The 16,908-nt window shown below is 40.3% G+C and overlaps 1 protein-coding gene across 2 annotated transcripts in view; it reads left to right on the plus strand.

The window, feature by feature from the left end:
* prdm16 (PR domain containing 16) overlaps positions 1 to 16,908 on the plus strand; it is a 751,999-nt gene that overhangs the window by 679,452 nt on the left and 55,639 nt on the right. Inside the window, exons 10-11 of one of the 2 annotated variants that reach the window (XM_072245465.1) lie at positions 1,561 to 1,584; positions 1,695 to 1,779. In XM_072245465.1, the coding sequence (XP_072101566.1) occupies positions 1,561 to 1,584; positions 1,695 to 1,779 (109 nt within the window). Of the gene's footprint in view, positions 1 to 1,560; positions 1,585 to 1,691; positions 1,780 to 16,908 lie in introns of both variants that reach the window. The other variant, XM_072245466.1, reaches the window with a different exon arrangement.

Raw genomic sequence — 16,908 nt, forward strand, 5'->3', positions numbered from 1 at the left:
ATTATAATAAAACTGATTTTAAAAAAGCATTTCAAATTGCATGGCATTCAATATATCCCAATAAATGTGCAGAACAATGAGGAGCTTTGGAAATATTTTGATAATTTCATAATACTTTCCTCCATTGAAGTGGATTGATCTCTAAATGCTCTATTTCAATCCCAGGTTGATGCTGGAAATAATCTTTGGAAATAATTCAGAAAATGTGTAGCTGGGATGGTCAATAGTTAGGTTGAGTTGCTCTCTGGTTTTGGCAATTAACTTGCAAATGTTCATCACTGTACGAGGAGACATCATCAGTCCGCTATTAATTGTGGGGTGTCCTCAGAATGCTTGATTGATAAGTATATGAAGATTGACGTCCCTATATTAGAAGAAGAAGAAGAATAGCCCCTAACTCGGCAGTGTAGTTATCAGGGCACCGTCTTTTGATGATCTTTCCATAGCAAGCTATTCTTGTTTTTACGAGGCCGAGTTGCCAGCTCGACACTCAACCCGACTTGGATTTGAACTCGGGAACCTTCGCTCCGGAGTCTGGCGCTGATATTATTGTGCCACCAAGCGGGACAATGCCCCTACATTACAACCGAGTTTCTGTGATGACGGCCAATCGGCTGATTGATAAGTACTGTATATAAAAGCCAAGCCTTTGGAGGACAGCACAAATTAACAGCGCACTGTTGATATCTCTTCATTGGTGGCAAAATGTTTTCAAGTAATTTTTCAAGGGTCAGGGAACAACTCAGCCCAAAGAAATCATTCACTGTTGCCAATCATTATTGCTATCCAGTGACCTGTAATACAACATGTTTTTCAAAAGGACTGAACTTAACTGTGATGCCTTCTAGAGTTGAATAGTCCAACCTTATGCTTTCTGCTGAGTGTTAAGTATATAGAATGGGTAAGCTGATGGAGGGGTAATGAGCTTGTACCATAACCTTCAGAAAAGGAATGAAGATGGAGAGGAAGCATTAATACCATTTATCTTTTCTCCAAGAGCTTTGCAAGTCTATAAAGAATTTTATCATTACACAGAAACTTCCTTCCATGCTTTCTTTTCTAATCTTACTGTGCAAGAAGTACGTAGGGTAGGTTTATAGTGGTAGAATAATTGAGATTCCAAGATCCACAGATGGCTGATAAAATTAGATTCAATAGATCAGATAATTTGTGTGCTAATTACATGCGAGTGATAGCCACACAAGTTGTTAGTTTCTCAAAACTCAGCCAGGTTCTTAGCAAATTGGCATACATGTGATTCTAGTTCCATTATAGTTATTTTCAGAGAAGAAAAATGTGCAGCCAATGTAATCTTATCTATGTAACTCATTTTGCAAGAACAGATTTGTCCAAGAAGGGTAAGCTTCCTGTTTAAAATGTGAGATGGTCTGTTCATGTGGCAACTGTGAGTGCCATGCGAATGAGAAAGTGTGGTCCCAGTAATTCAGCTACCCATCAGGTGAAAGCTGTGGAAAAAGGGGGAACTGCAATCCTTTCCTACCTTACACCAGAAGAAACCACAGCCAGGATTTCATCCCAACCTTTGCTTTTCTCTTTCAGCTGGAACCACCTGCATTACACAGCGTAAGTGTGCATCTTTCCTTCACATTGTTCCCGAGTGGCCCTGGGAGAGGTAGGATTTTGTGTGCGAAATGCTGAGCGCCGATTTAACTCTCTACTTCTCGGTCCAGCAGGGTGGAGAAAAGGAAAATGATGGACCCCCTGAACTCATTGAAGGAAAAATATCTGCGCCCAAACCCACTTCTGTTCCACCCTCAGGTACACTGAGTTACCATCTGAATGTTTCTTAAGAAATTTAGTTGAAACATTAGTCTTCTTTGACGTGTTAATGTTATCTGGAGCGGATCAGTGTAACAACAGTAATTGGAGAGTCTCTTTATTGAAAAAGTATTTTTTTACTTATGCTAAATAAGAAACAGGTATACTTTTAAAGGCTAGTGAATGTTGTTTCATGTTTCATTATACTTTCTACTGCCTTAAGCATTAAATTTTATATTCATCATTATTGTTTTCCATAATTGTAAAACCAGGCATTCCCCCAAATCTGAAACCCCAGACCTCTTAAAGGATGTTGTACTTTTATGTTCCATGCACAATAGTACAACTGATTCCTGCAGCTTATGAATTTGCCTGATCTCAGCCTTCAGGGGAATGTTGGCTTTCTACAAACTACCTCAGCGCTCATGAGAAAGAGAGAGGGAAGATATCCAGGTCTTGCTTACAATGATGTCCTGACTGGAAAGTATACAGTATGTTATGGGGTCGGTGCTCCACTCTGATGGACCAACAGCCTGCAGTACTGAACTCTGAGACTGTTGTTTATCTATGGGGACTTTCAAGAGCTAATAAGTCTATTGCTATAACTCAAGTACCTTATTCTGACAGGTGCTGCTTTTTTCTTAACCTGAGGAAATTATCCTCTTTCAGTGAGATCTCCTGATTTCAGCTGTCACTTTAAATTGTATTTTTTTAATGTTAACGCGCAGCACATATACTTAAAATTTCTTATTCTTTTCCCAGCTCCAATAAATAACCCAGAGGAGCTTTTTGTAAAGAAGGAGCAAGAGACCAGGTTTCACAGCTAAACTTAGTCCGTTCATTGTTCTGCCTCCCGGTCTGTCGTTTTAATAACTTCCCTTGATTTTAGTGGAGGGTCCTGCTGACAGAAGGCCCTGTCTGGCAGGAACATCCTGTGTTTGTGTGGCTTAGAATGGAGTGCACACAGGGAGTGATCAGATACGGACGCAGGCAAGGGAGGCAGGGCTCACAGCAATTGTGAGAAAGGAGAAGTCCGGGAAAGAGGTAAACAGCTGTGGGCTGCCTCCATTGTAATCCGAGTCTGACAGAAGTGAAACAGATGTGGAAAATCACCAAGAGCAGTTTTCTCTCCCTCTCCACTTTCTCATATTTGTTATCTCTGCTGGCCCTGGAATGGCAGCTTGGCGTAGTTCTCTGAGCAATAGGTTACGTGGTCTGGCATCCAAACTGCATGAGTGAAGCACCCAAGCATGTGGTTGGTGGTAAACCATATTTATTCTAACATTTTTCTAATTTTAGAACTCCTTGTTTTTTTCAAAACCCTTCACACCATTACTTCTCCCTATCTCTCCGTCCACATTCTGCGCTATAAATCTCCAATCTCTGTTTGTATCTAATTCTTGTCACAACTGTATTCCTGATTTTCTCTTTGATCCTTTAGCTGCCAAGAGTTTGGGCTCTGGAATTCCACAGGCACCCTTCTCCTGCTCCAATGGTTCTAACTCTGTCACCTCCATTAGATGCTTCTTTAAATTGCCTCTTTAATTATCTATCCTAATATTAAGTTTCAGATGGTCAAATTTTACCTTTTTACTGTACTGAAGATGGTATATAAATGCAATATGCTGGTGCTGCATTTTCTAGTGGGCGAACCCACCACGTTAATACTGAGCCACATAGACTAGCAAGATATCAGATTTAATTTCTGTTGGTCCTGAGTCAATGACAACAATATATTAATATGGCAGCCTTAAAGCTGTAAAATAATCCAAGGAGCTTCACAGAGAGGTATGAAATAATATTTGATGCACAATCACATATGGAGCTGTTAGGGCAGGTGACCAAATGCTTGGTCTATGAGGTGAGTATGTTTGAGTTAGAGAGTCAGAAGTATAGGGTGAGATTTCCAGAACTTGAGGCCTTGGCAGCTAAAACACTGCTTCCAATAGTGCCCTGAGTAAATTAGTACTTGATCAGGAGCACGCATGCTTTGGAAGACTTTAGATTAGGAACAAATAAACAGGGATGAAGCTGTTGAGGGATATGGAACAAAAATGATGGTGACTTTAAAACCAAGGAGTAGCTTGCCCTCAACCGATATCTGGAACATTCCTGAATCAGAGGGGAGAAACTCTTCCAGGTTCCTGCTCCTGATCTTATCTGGGTAACAGGGACAAAAGAAAGACTTTGGTGTTTGGCCAGTGTGATGTCACAAGGCCAGTGTAACTCCAAAGTGTAAAACTACTTGAAAGAAAACCATGAGAGCCCAGGGATAAAATCATATATGTAGTTTCTTTTCTTTGGTGAGGCACACACTTATGACATGGTGGTGTAATAATGTATGCCATTCACATACTCTTACATATAACTCATAATGAATTATGTAAACAATAAATAATGCTTAAACAAACATATTTACAATATTACTTAAATATTCCTAAAGTATTAAAACCAAAACATCCTTCCTATTTAGCTATAAACTCCAACTCAATATAGAATGTATTTTATATATATATAAAATTCAAAGTACATTTATTATCAAAGTATGTATGTAGTATACAACTCAGTGATTCCTCTTCCTCATAGACGGCCAAAAAACAAAGCCATGGAACCTGTTCAAAGAAAAATATCGACCCCACCCCTACAAAAAACAAATCATGCAAATGATAACAAAAAAGAACATGTGAAAACATACATACACACAGACACAGACACACACACATATATATGTGTGTATATATATATATATATATATAATACGTGTGTGTATACTGTGTATGTGTATATACATATATAGATATAGATATTCTGTATAAACATTCGCAGCATAGTAGATTTTAAATTGTCCCATTCAGGCTTAAAGATTTAATCACTATGGAAGATTTCTTACTCATGTGGGATAACGTCTTGCCTGGCAAGGTGGGTTGGGGGGGGGGGGGGTGGTCACTCTGCTTGGCAGGTAAGACCAGTGGCTGTGAAACAGTCTCAGGTTCTGGGGCCTCCTCCATGCTGGTTGTAGGAGTTTACTCTGGGACTGCAGGAAGTGGTTCTGACAGCTGTAGACACCTTTTTTCTGGACATCTTGGCATGGTGCATGGGAAACTGCTCGATCTGCTGATCTATCACATGCCACCAGACGGGGCTTCAGGCTAATGCTTTCATCTTGACCATCTCTGGATGACTGGCATGTAGCTCTTCCAGCGCCTTAGTTCTCAGCTTGGATGGAACAACTCTCTATCCCCACATAAGGCAGCCCCTGTCAAGGGCAAGCTCATCCTGGTGCTGGTTAAAATGGCTGAACTGGAATTTCTACTGCACATTCCAGCCGTTGTGGGTTGCCAAGTAGATCCGAGACAGTGTGGAGTCTTTTCTCTTTCCCCATGGATCACCTTTGCTCCAAAGGGGATCCACTCAATTGGCATTAGGGAGAATACGCCAAGAGGAGTGTCCTGTTTTGTAAACTTTTTCAGATATTTCCTTTTCCAAGGGTAAACAGGACAATCCACTGGCAGTTCCATGATTAGTTGAATTTGATCTTGTAATTGTGTCTTCCAATAAACTGAGCCCATCTCTGCATTTGTGCTACTGCTGTTAATGCAACACCCTTCTGTGGATTGAAAATAGACACTAGTGGTTGATGATCAGTAATGAGGGTAAACTCTCTCCCACACAAGTACCAGTTGAAATGTTTTACATCCTAAGCCAGATTCAAGACCTCTCTGTCAATCTGTGCATAATCTTCCTCTGCAACTGTAAGTGAATGTGATGCAAATGTTATGGGGTGTTCTCTCATATTCCATCACTCATAACATGCGACATGAGTGCACCTATACCATAAAGTGAGCCATCACAGGCAAGCTTCACTGGACAATGTGGATCATAATGTGTGAGGACAGTGTCTGATGTCACCATTTACTTTGCTTTTTGGAAAGCTACCTCACACTGCTATGTCTCTTGTCCTTTCTTCCATATCTGTAGTAATGAGTTCAAAGGGGTGGAGCAGAGTGGCCAGGTTTGTCAGGAACCTGTTACAGTAATAGACAAATTCTAAAAATGACCACAACTGTTACACATCCTTCGGTCTTGGGGCATCCACCACTGCTTGAACTTTCTCAGCACACTTGTGTAATCCTTGTGCACCAATGATGTGACCACAGTAAGTGATGAGTGATTCAAAGAATTCACACTTTCTGCATTGTGCACTAAGCTGATAATCTTCTAACGTTTTTATCTCTGTCTTAAGACTTTGGACATGTTCCTTGTATCCTCATTGGTAACAATGATGTCATCCAAGTAACTCTAAGTGCCTGGGCAGCCTTACAGCACCTGGTCCATAGCTTTCTGCCAGAGTGCAGGTGCAGATGCTCAAACAAGAATAAGCCTATTATGGTGATAAAGTCCTTTGTGAGTATTTATGATGAGAAACACTTTGGACTCATCTTCCATCTCTATCTGCAGGTAGGCCTCAGCTAAGTCCACTTCACTTAAGTTTTTTCCCTCCAGAAAAGTTTGCAAAGATATCCTCTGTCCTGGGTATTGATCTACTTTCAGTACTGGATCGATGGTGACCTTAAAATCACCACAGATCCTGGCAAAACTATCCTTCTTGGCTACTGGAAACACTCAGCCTTGGAAAGAAATCCTTCAGCATGGTATAAGGAACTGATGGGCTTTGTAAAACTTGCATGTGCCATTTTCATTTAACACTGTGTTACCCTTGATACGTTTGAGTTTTCCATTGCCATCCTTGAACACTGCTGTGGTATCATCCAACATCATTCTTAGTTTGTGTTCAGTTGACCCTGTTGCAGGGGTTGTGGCGTGAAAATGGTGAATGGATCGCTAATCAAATTGTAGTTGTCTCAGCCAATCACAGCCCCACAATGCTGATCCTTCTGTTTTTACCACATACAAGCCCAATGTGGCTTGTTGGTTGTTGTGTTTCGCTGTAATGAATGTCATTCCCTCAGGAATGATCCTTCCTCCAGGATAAGTTCTTAGCTGGATTTCTGCAGACTTCAGTTCAGTATCTTTGAAATCCCATTCAAACTCATTTTGCGGAAGGACTGAAACAGCCAAGCCAGTGTCCAATTCTGTTTTAATTGTTTTGCCATTCTTTTCTGGTGCAAGCCTTATTGCTTGTGTATTGTTAATTTTTACAATGTAAATCTTAGGGTTACTTAGTCCTTTGTCATTCTCAACATTATCAGATTTTTCATCAACAGCATGCAGATTAGTGCTTTTTTGAAACTGCGACTTGATCTTCTATGTTTTTCTCATACTTGTGCGGTCCATTTATTTTTGGCTGCCTGACATGCTCTTGGTATGTGTCCTTCTTTGTTGCATTTTCTGTAAGCTTTGCCTTTAAACCTGCATTGGCTTGGTGTATGTGAGCCCCTGCCACAATGATAATACAATATGTTTAGCCAGGCAGTTTTCTGTTTAGAGGTTGTGATTTTGCTCAAACTCACTTTCATTCCTGACTACAACTCAATTGTCTGCTGTTTCCATTGATACAGCAATTTCAATTGCTCTTTTAAATGTGAGTTCTGCTTCAGTTAGGAGCCATTTTGAATGCTTTCTTGTAAGATTCCACACACTAAACAATCCCTTAGTGCAACATTAAATCCATCACTGAACTGACAATGCTCAGACAATACCTTCATTTCAGCCACATAAGCTGAAATAGACTCCCTTCCCTTTTGATTCCACTTATGAAACCTAAAGCATTCTGCAATCAACAATGGTTTTGGTTCTAAATGTTTCTGCATTAGTTCCATGATATCAGTAAAGCTCATTTCAGCTGGTTTGGTTAGAGCAGTCAAACTTATAAACTGTGTCTTTCCACCCAATGCACTCAGCAAAACTGACACTCCCCTGTCATTGGCTATTTCATTTGCTTCAAATTATTTCTCAGTTTGGTTAGTACACAATATCTAGTTATCTCTTGTGTAATCGAATGCGTCTATCTTTCTGATGTAGCCAGCCATTTCTGTTTTTCTTTGTGACTATCATCACCCAGTACTCACTGTTTATGAATCTGAATATCGTCCATTTTCAGCCTTTTTTTAAACTCGATTGTCTCTCTCCTTTTCTGAAAAAGCCATGAGCTGCTTGGTTTTTTACTCAAATGATTCTCTTCACTTGCAAAGAAAGCAGCTGCACTTTTTTAAAACTCTACTGCATCGCTGTGCTTCAACAGGTAGATAGTCATCTTGGATTCTTTTTAAAACTTACTTGTCACCACTGCTATGTTCTGTAACCACAAAACATAAAACCAATTGAAAGAAAAACATGTGTGCCTAGGGATAAACTTGTGTACTTAAAGTACTGTGCTAAAGTCTTAAGCACATATAATGCCACTAGGATAGCTTTGGATTTTGCACCAATACTGTAGTTATTTTATGGATTGCACTGATATGTGAGTGATGATAAACCTGATTCAGTTATGGGTCTCTATTGTGGACTGAGAGAGGGAAGAGGGCAGGAAGAGGGGAAACATGGTTGGGAAAAGAGGGAGAAAGAGGGAAGGGAGTGGAGTTGGGAGAAATTCTGTAATAATCAATAAACTAATTGTCTGTAATCAAGTTACCTTGCGTGGTGTCTCAGGGCTGGATGTGTCTGCACCTGTGCCACCCCCCACCCCCAGAAATCCATCTCAGCCACTTGTCCCAAACCCCTCCTGCAGCGCTTCAGCCTCAACATTCCGGACATCCTTTGCTCCTGCCATATATACAAACTCGCTCCCCCCTCCACATTAACAAATACAGGGCTGTACAAAAGTCTGAGGCATGTTAGCTATATATATGTGCCTAAGACATTTGCACAGTACTGTAGTTTTTTTTTAGTAAGCCATGCACTTATAACACGGTGGTATAATGATGTATGCCATTCGCATACTTTCACATATAATCCTTCATGAATCAGCTGTAATACTTCTATCTTGTTTGTGGTCAGGTAATGAATTGTCGTGTATTCCATTTTCTGTTCTGTTCCTGATCACTGTTATTACATACTATAAACATTTCTGTCTTCATTTGTACATTAAATATCCACGTCGAACTTGACCGATGCAAATATGGTAAAGAACTTCCATACACTAGGTGGAAAATCAGAGCTAGGTTCCTTTTGCATCTGAACTTCAGTAGATATTTATTTGATCCTCCTTGTAGGTTCTGTTAGCCTTTCCAAGTTTGATTAGAGTTGAATAGGTGTGTGATTCAGGTTCAAGCAATAAAGCGGAAACCATGTGCCACATTCAGTGGAGGGAAGCAGCATCACGATAGGTGGTTGGGGGAGCAATATTTGCCAGTACGGAGAGCTGGGACATTGAAGTGATTGGGAGCTCGGTGATGGTCTGCATTGTGCTGGCCAATTGGACACCGTCAAGTCAGGTAAAACATTATCTATCCACACCAGTGCAGAGTGTTTAGCCATTAAATAATCAAGGGTTGTTGCTGCTGTCTGTAGCATGAGCACCAGATGGTGCTTGCAAACTCCTGAATCAGGTTGACACGTGAATTCGTTTTCCTGGCTCCATTAATTAAATGTGCTTTGAAGGTTATTACATTGTCTAGTGTCACTCTAAGTTGAACATGTGGTCATGTCTCTCCTGGATGTCAGTAAAATGAGCCTTCAGAGTGTTTTTACTGTCTTGTTGGTGAAGTGGGAAACAGCAACTATTGCTTTCTAGGGATTTGGCTTGAGCCTACATTTCCATAAGTATTCCTCTGTAAAATGTGCCCTGATGCTATGTTAGAAATTCATCTGGTATTAAGGAGACTTTACAATTCTGCGTGTAATGTAGGGAAGAAGCTTAAGGTAGCCTCTCCACTATCAGAAGATGAAGTTATAAGGAACTTTTTCATAACTTTTTTCACTGAAGAGAAAGTTAATGTTTTCATTCAGAAAGGACTGAGTTAGAGTGAAAACAATTTAGTTTTAATTCCTTTTGCCCTATTTAACCCCTTCCAGTTCTGAGAAAGTATCTTCGACCTGAAGCATTAAATGCTTTCTCTTTGCACAGATGCTATATGACCTGCTGAGTGTTTCCGGCATTTTCTGATTTTATTTTAAATTTCCAGCATCTGCAATTTTTAAAATATTCATTGTTTTCTTTCCTTTTTTTTTTTTGCCTTACTACTAACTTCAGAATGCAGCAGATTCTGGAATAATTAACATCTGGTATATAAGTGGAGCCAGAATCTCAACGAGCCTCCAAGTGGAAGAGTTCTGGAGTTGCAAGAGAGATAAGCAATTCTACCTAGCGTACAGAAATTAATGTTTGATCATAAAGAAATTTGATGGCATTGTCCAGCACACCAAGCCCTTGTCATTGATTAAGTGTAGACACAATACTGGCAGCACTGGAGCTACCTCCAATTTTGAACCAATTTTCACCTCATCTACTGTAACTCTCATATATGAAACAGAGGTGAACTTCTGTGTTACCACTCTCCATATTACATTCAGGGAACCCCAGCATGTAGCCATTCTTCGCAGAGGGACCTAGAGTATCAGACTGTTTCATCATACCTTGCAATGCCTATCATCACAGCCAAGTTCAACACTTACTTCTTCACTAAGCAAGTGTCTTTGCCATTGTGGACCAGAGAGATCAGAGCATCAGAGGCACAAACCAAAAGAGTCACTTGACATCTGGTAAAGGAGAAGAAGCAATTAGAGGAAACTTCTTGAGTAAAAAGGTGAAAGAAGATGGTATGTTTTGGAACAGGAAGCAATTCTCACAGGAGAATTGGTTAAGTACCTGAAAAGAAGGAGGAAACCGATCCCTCGGAAGAAAGCCGCACAGATAAGCTTTGGATTGATTTACAGCACAGATATAATGGGTTAGATGTTTCCTTGTGTGTTTCAAATATCCTGCGGAGCACTGGCTTACATTCCCTTCTATAATTCAGAAGAAATGAAAGCAAATTGTAGAACCTTCAAGTTCAAGTTTATTGCGAGTCAGCCATATACATGCATACACCTAAATGAAACATTGTTCCTCTGGGGCCAAGGTGCAAAACACAGTACATAAAGTCACACACAGCACACATAGTTATGATACACCACAATGCAATAGCAAAATAATATTAATGCAAGTCCTTGAGTGGCATGGCCTGTAGATTGATGGTGCATGAAATATTGTTCCGGAGCCACGTTTCCGTAAGAATAAGCACACAGCAGTTCCTCATCTCGCTCTGGACAGTTGCAGATGTAGGTAATCCAGACAACAGGAATTCTGCAGATGCCGGAAATTCAAGCAACACACATCAAAGTTGCTGGTGAACGCAGCAGGCCAGGCAGCATCTCTAGGAAGAGGTGCAGTCAACGTTTCAAGCCGAGACCCAGTCCTGACGAAGGGTCTCGACTTGAAACGTCGACTGCACCACTTCCTAGAGGTGCTGCCTGGCCTGCTGCGTTCACCAGCAACTTTGATGTGTGTTGTAGGTAATCCAGTTTGTTTTACAGGGAGCGAACACTGGAGAGCAGTATTGATGGGAGAGCTGGCCACAGGGGTTAGCCTTATAACCTAGTACTGATTACAGTGTGCTTGTCGGGCTTCTGTTTTCTCTCACGTTGCTTCCAGTGCCTCCTTCCCTGGGTGGCTGTAATTGGCAATGCTGCCAATTATGTCCATGCTGTAACTCAAGGCTATGCAGCTTCTCTGGTGTCAATCTTGCTAATGAACTGGACTTAGAGTAGTTTGTATTATTAATGTTCAACAGAGTCTTGCAAACATAAGAAAATATGTAAGGTAAACATTTGCACCCTCTAAGATTGACTAACTGAGAATGGTTAAATCAGCAAAGAATGATAACTGCACCTGACTAATCATTGGTGATCGGTTTTCCCACTTTATGTGGAGTGTTTGAAACTTGCAATTAGAATGAAGCAAGGGCTTGTTGTTGTTACATTTCCCAGATTCTGGCCGTAGCCCCTTCTTAAAGTAGACACAAAAATTATCGTGTTTGTTATTTTTTGAGCAGCAAAGTGTATTTAGTCTTTTTTTTTCTGTGCTTCAAGTATTTTGCTGGAAAAAAAATAATGAAACAAAGGAAATCTCAAAGAAGACTCTATGTTTCCACAAATGCCACTTCATCACGCTGCATGTTGATCGAATAAGAACTTTTAAACAATTTTGTGGCATTGTATTCCCTGGAGCCCATTTAATAGCTGTACAGCAAGCAAAAGGTCTGAGGAAGGTTACTCATATTTGTACTGTAGAAAATATAATAGTTGATATATGGCTTCCTACAGTTTTCCTGCTGTTTGGAGATGATGTCATGTGCAGATCTATAAGGGAAGTGCTTAGCTTCTCGGCTATTGTGTATTCTAAGCAGGCTATTCAATTCAAAAGGCAGTACACTTAGAGCTTGACCCACACTCTCACAATTCAGTTCTCAAAAGGGGGCAATGTTTAATTTCCCTGCTCCTTGATGTTTGTTTCCCCACCACTTCCCTTCCAATTTTATCATTAATAGTGACCCAAGCATGTTTTCTTGCACAAACTACTTAGTAGACACAGCTGTTGAAGGAGATCACTTTAGCTTGAACATCACTCTTGGTTTATAGCTTACTCCTTTTTCTATGAAATTACTCTACTGCATCGCTTTCCTATTTTCTTGAAAGTAGGACATTTTTGCTGAGAGGTTGGTTGCTCAAAATCGGTCCTCAAGGTGCGGAACTGAGCTCGCAGTGGTGTAGTCCCTCACTGTTCCAGTGACTTGGCTTTCAGAGCTGTCCACAGTATATGTGCAGTTTGCAAGTTCTCTCTGTGACTGCCCAGAGGCTCTAGTTTCACCCACATCTCAAAGACAGGCTGACTGGTAGGTTAAACAAATGCAAAATTTCCTCAAGTGTAGTTGAACGAGAACTGATTGCAGGGTGGTAAGTGAGCGAATAGGGGTTTCTCTAAAGTTCAAAGTTTATTACAAAACCATGTACATATCACCATATGCTACCCTGATATTCATATTTGTGGGCACATTCACAGTTAAAAGAGAAATACAATAGAATTAATGACATACAAAGGCAGACAAACAATCCTTGTGCAAAAGAAGACAAATTGTGCAAATCATAGACTCAGTGGTTGAATGTCTTCCTCCTTTGTCATAAGGAAATATTAGACCATAGTATTGCCACAGAATTAGATTCATTCGTATCATACTAATAACAGGGATTGATTATAATTTCTGCTTCCATCCATTAGATTACATGTAATCTTCCATTTGGCCCATTTTCCTACAATATCCAATATTTTTCACATTGGGCTTTACATAAACATCTTTATCTGGGCTGTGGGTATATATCTTTGTGCTAAATTTCTATATCTTCATTTGGATAAAGGTTTGCATCATTACTTGGGTTAAGATTCTACACCACTAATTGGTTAATAATTCTACATGTTCAAGGCTTAAGACTCCACACCCTCATCTGGGTTACCGTTCTGCATCTTCACCCTGGTTAGAGTTTTACACCTTCATTCAAACTGTGGTTCTACATCCTCAAGAGGACTCATCTGGATCTTTACTCAGACTATAATTCTACACCTTTAGTTTGAGCTATAACTCAATATTCTTAGTTAGTCTAAGTTCCATCTCTTTGATTTGGCTTTGGTACTGTGTCTTTATTTGGGTTAACATTCTCAGCTTTAATTGTACTCTATACCTTTACCTGGGTTGAGGCACTATGGCTTTATGAGGGCTATAGTTCTACATTCTCAAAAACTAGTTCTACAATGGTCAAGGTTCATCTTGGGCTCAATGATTTTATCTTTATTTAGACTAATGTTTTATTGTTTCCACTTAGGCCAAGGTTCCACAGTTTTACTTGAGCTTAACTTCTACCTTATAATTCTACATCCTGTTCCCCCCCCCCACCTCACTCGGCCCTCGCACACCTGACCCATGCATCTTAGAGGAGAACAAAGAGGACCAGGAACTTTGGCCAGTCTCCGCATAAAGATTATTTCACATCCTGCCGATACTCCAGCTAATACCGTGATCTTTCCTTCTACATTCACTACTTAAAGTAAATCTGTGAATCTTTGTAGAACTTACAATCTTGTATGCCTTCATTACTTATAAAAGATCTTCTATCACGGTAGGAATTCAAATGCTCCATGTTTCCTTGTGACTCAGACACTTAAGAATGAAAATCAGTATTATGAATATTCTCTGCACTTCTTCCAGAAGCTGAAGATCTCAACTGAGTGGACATAAAGTCCACGATATATTCTGACTGCGACCTTGTAAGTTGGAACAGGTGCAAGGGAGGGACTCAGGGAGGATCCACCTCCAAACCCTTCCTAATATTCTCCAGTTGATCTTAACATCCTTATCTTAGTGCTAATTCTATTTATTTTAAAAACCAGTCCTTGCAGTAAAATGCAACATTCTCTGTCCGGCTTGTAAAAACTATTCTCAGCTGTTATCTTAATTTCCACTTGCTTTACTTTGGATGAAAGTCAAGAAGTGACTGTTCATTGCAGCCCTGTTTGATGATGGATTTGTCTGTGCCAGCCTAAGACTGTCAACAAACGAAGTGTGTAATCTGAGTGAAACAGTTTCTTAAAGAGGGGCAGTGTGTTCCTTTAAGTGCCAGTCATCAGAGCCTCGAAGATATTTGTTTCATACTCTTGCCACTCATTTAATCACCTTGTGTAGGAAGAAATCAGGCTACTTTCCAGTGGGGAAGGGGTAATTTACATCAACTCAACTGGGATGGGAAGGGTGAAAACCTCACGGAAACCCAACAAATGTTGAAAGGCCTCAATAGAGTGGATATGGAAAGGATGTTTCCTATGGTGTGGGAGTCTAAGACCTGAGGACACAGCCTCTAAATCTTTTAGAACAGAGATGAGGAGGGATTCCTTTAGCTAGAGAGTGGTGAATCTGTGGAATTCATTGACATGGCAGCTGTGGAGAACAAGTCACTGTTTAAGGCAGAGGTTGATAGATTCTTGATTAGTCAGGGCATGAAAAGATACGGGGAGAAGGCAGGAGATTGGGGCTGAGAGAGAAATGGATCAGCCATGATGAAATGGCAGAGCAGACTCAATGGGCCAAATGACCTAATTCTGCTCCTATATCTTATGGACTTATGGTCTTAAAATCAGAAAGAGATCATACTCCTGAATCTATAAGTTAATTTGGCCTTGGTGGCAGCCTCACCTAAATATGAAGATAATGTACTTAAGATCTATCGTAAAACCCACGGTCTGTTTCAGATAACAGCAGAGAAATTGACCTGTTAACATTTACCGCCCACCCAGTCCCAGCAACAATTAATTGCTCATTCATCTCACAAGATGCTGCACTTCAAAACAGAACCTGATTCACAGGATCAGAAATTATTATCAGTGGGCGCTTTATTGGGTACCTCCTGAAATGGCAGAGCAGACTCAATGGGCCTGAGTACTCAAAGTGGTCACTGAGATTGATAGATTCTTCATTAGTTAGGGCATGCAGGTTTGTGGTCTTCTACTGTTATAGCCCATCCACTTCAAGATTCGACATGTTGTGCATTCAAGGATGCTCTTCTACACATCACTGTTTCAACACATGTTTATTTGAGTTACTATCACCATCCTGTCAGCTTTAACTAGTTTGGTCATTGTCCTCTGACATCTCTCATTAACAAGGCATCTTTGCCCACAAAAGTGCCACTCACTAGATGTCTTTTTTTGTTTTTCTCACCATTCTCTGTAAACTCTAAAGACATTTGTGTGTGAAAATCCCAGGAGATCAGCTTGTGAGATACTCAAACCACCCCATCTGGTACTCTCAATTATTTCGCAGTCAAAATCACTTGGATCACATTTCTTCCCCCATTCGGAAGTTTGGTCTGAACAACAATTGAACCTCTTGACCATGTCTCCATGCTGCCTAATGGTTTCCTGATTAGATACTTGCATTAGTGAGCAGGTGTACAGATGTACCTAATAAAGTATGCACTGTGTGTATAATGTATTGATCAAATGGGTGTTTTTTCATTTTCTTTTTAAAGATATCCAGAATGGACTGGATTGGGCAATTTCCATGAAGTTGCCTTGGATCCATTAGTTATGACACAGCTAATAAAATCTGCCAACATTAGATTTCAAGTTAATTAAAATACTATAAATTGCTTTTTTATGGGTAAGGGTTTGTATCTTCTGTCTTCCTTTCAAAAAAATAAGAGTTTCCCCATTTCTCTCTTCAATTATCTGGCTCTGATTTGAAGGCCGTGTCTCCTTGCATTCCTTCAATTAGTCTCTGGTATCAGTCAACTTGCTTATAAGAAATTTTTTTTTTAGAAAACTTAAAACACTATTCGGCTCCTCATGTATATCATAGTCGATAGAGTGTTCGCTAGCCTCTTCCCCACTGCCAGCAGCAGGCTTGTGGTCATCCTATTCAAGTGCACATCCAAGTACTGTTTCATTATGCCGAGGGTTTCTCCCTCAACCTCCTTTACAGGTAGTAAGTTCCAAGCCCCCATCACCCTCAGAGTTCAAGAATCAACCTCATCTCTCCTTTAGTTCTTCTACCAATTATATCAAACTTTCCCACCACCCAACCTCTTGGTAATTTACCACCTCAACAGCCCTCGGCTCCAGTTGGGCAAATAGCCCCCAGCCCTCTTTCGTCTCTCACAAAAACCAGGACCCAGCCCTAGTCCAGAACACCAAATCTTGCATCATGTATTATGGAACGCACAGGGGGAAGTGTGCAACAGTTAGTCAGTTGCTTCAGAGGCACAACTGAATTCTGAACCTGCCCCAAAACCAAAGTGGTTCTTGGCATGTAGCACAGAGGCTGCAACCCCTTTTAACTGCATGGAAAACAAAATTCTTTGTGTTTTCTGGGCCTTGAAGGAATGTGACTTCAAGTAGTGGTCAGGACCAGCAAGACTAATGAACAGTATTAAGGATATAGCTCTGGGTTAGTTCTTCAGGCAGTTCAAGCAAATGCGTTTAAAGTGCAGACTGCTATCTATTTTTACATTGCAAACAATATGAGAAAGACTGGAAATTGGGGTTAAAAATATTGAAGTTCTTTCACTGTGAACATGTCTACGTGGCTTATTTTGATTCCCATGTTCATATAAGTGGAAGTGGTAAAACAGCATCTTATCAAATTA

The sequence above is a fragment of the Mobula birostris genome, chromosome 27 (genome assembly GCF_030028105.1).
Source record: "Mobula birostris isolate sMobBir1 chromosome 27, sMobBir1.hap1, whole genome shotgun sequence".
NCBI classification, from domain to species: domain Eukaryota; kingdom Metazoa; phylum Chordata; class Chondrichthyes; order Myliobatiformes; family Myliobatidae; genus Mobula; species Mobula birostris.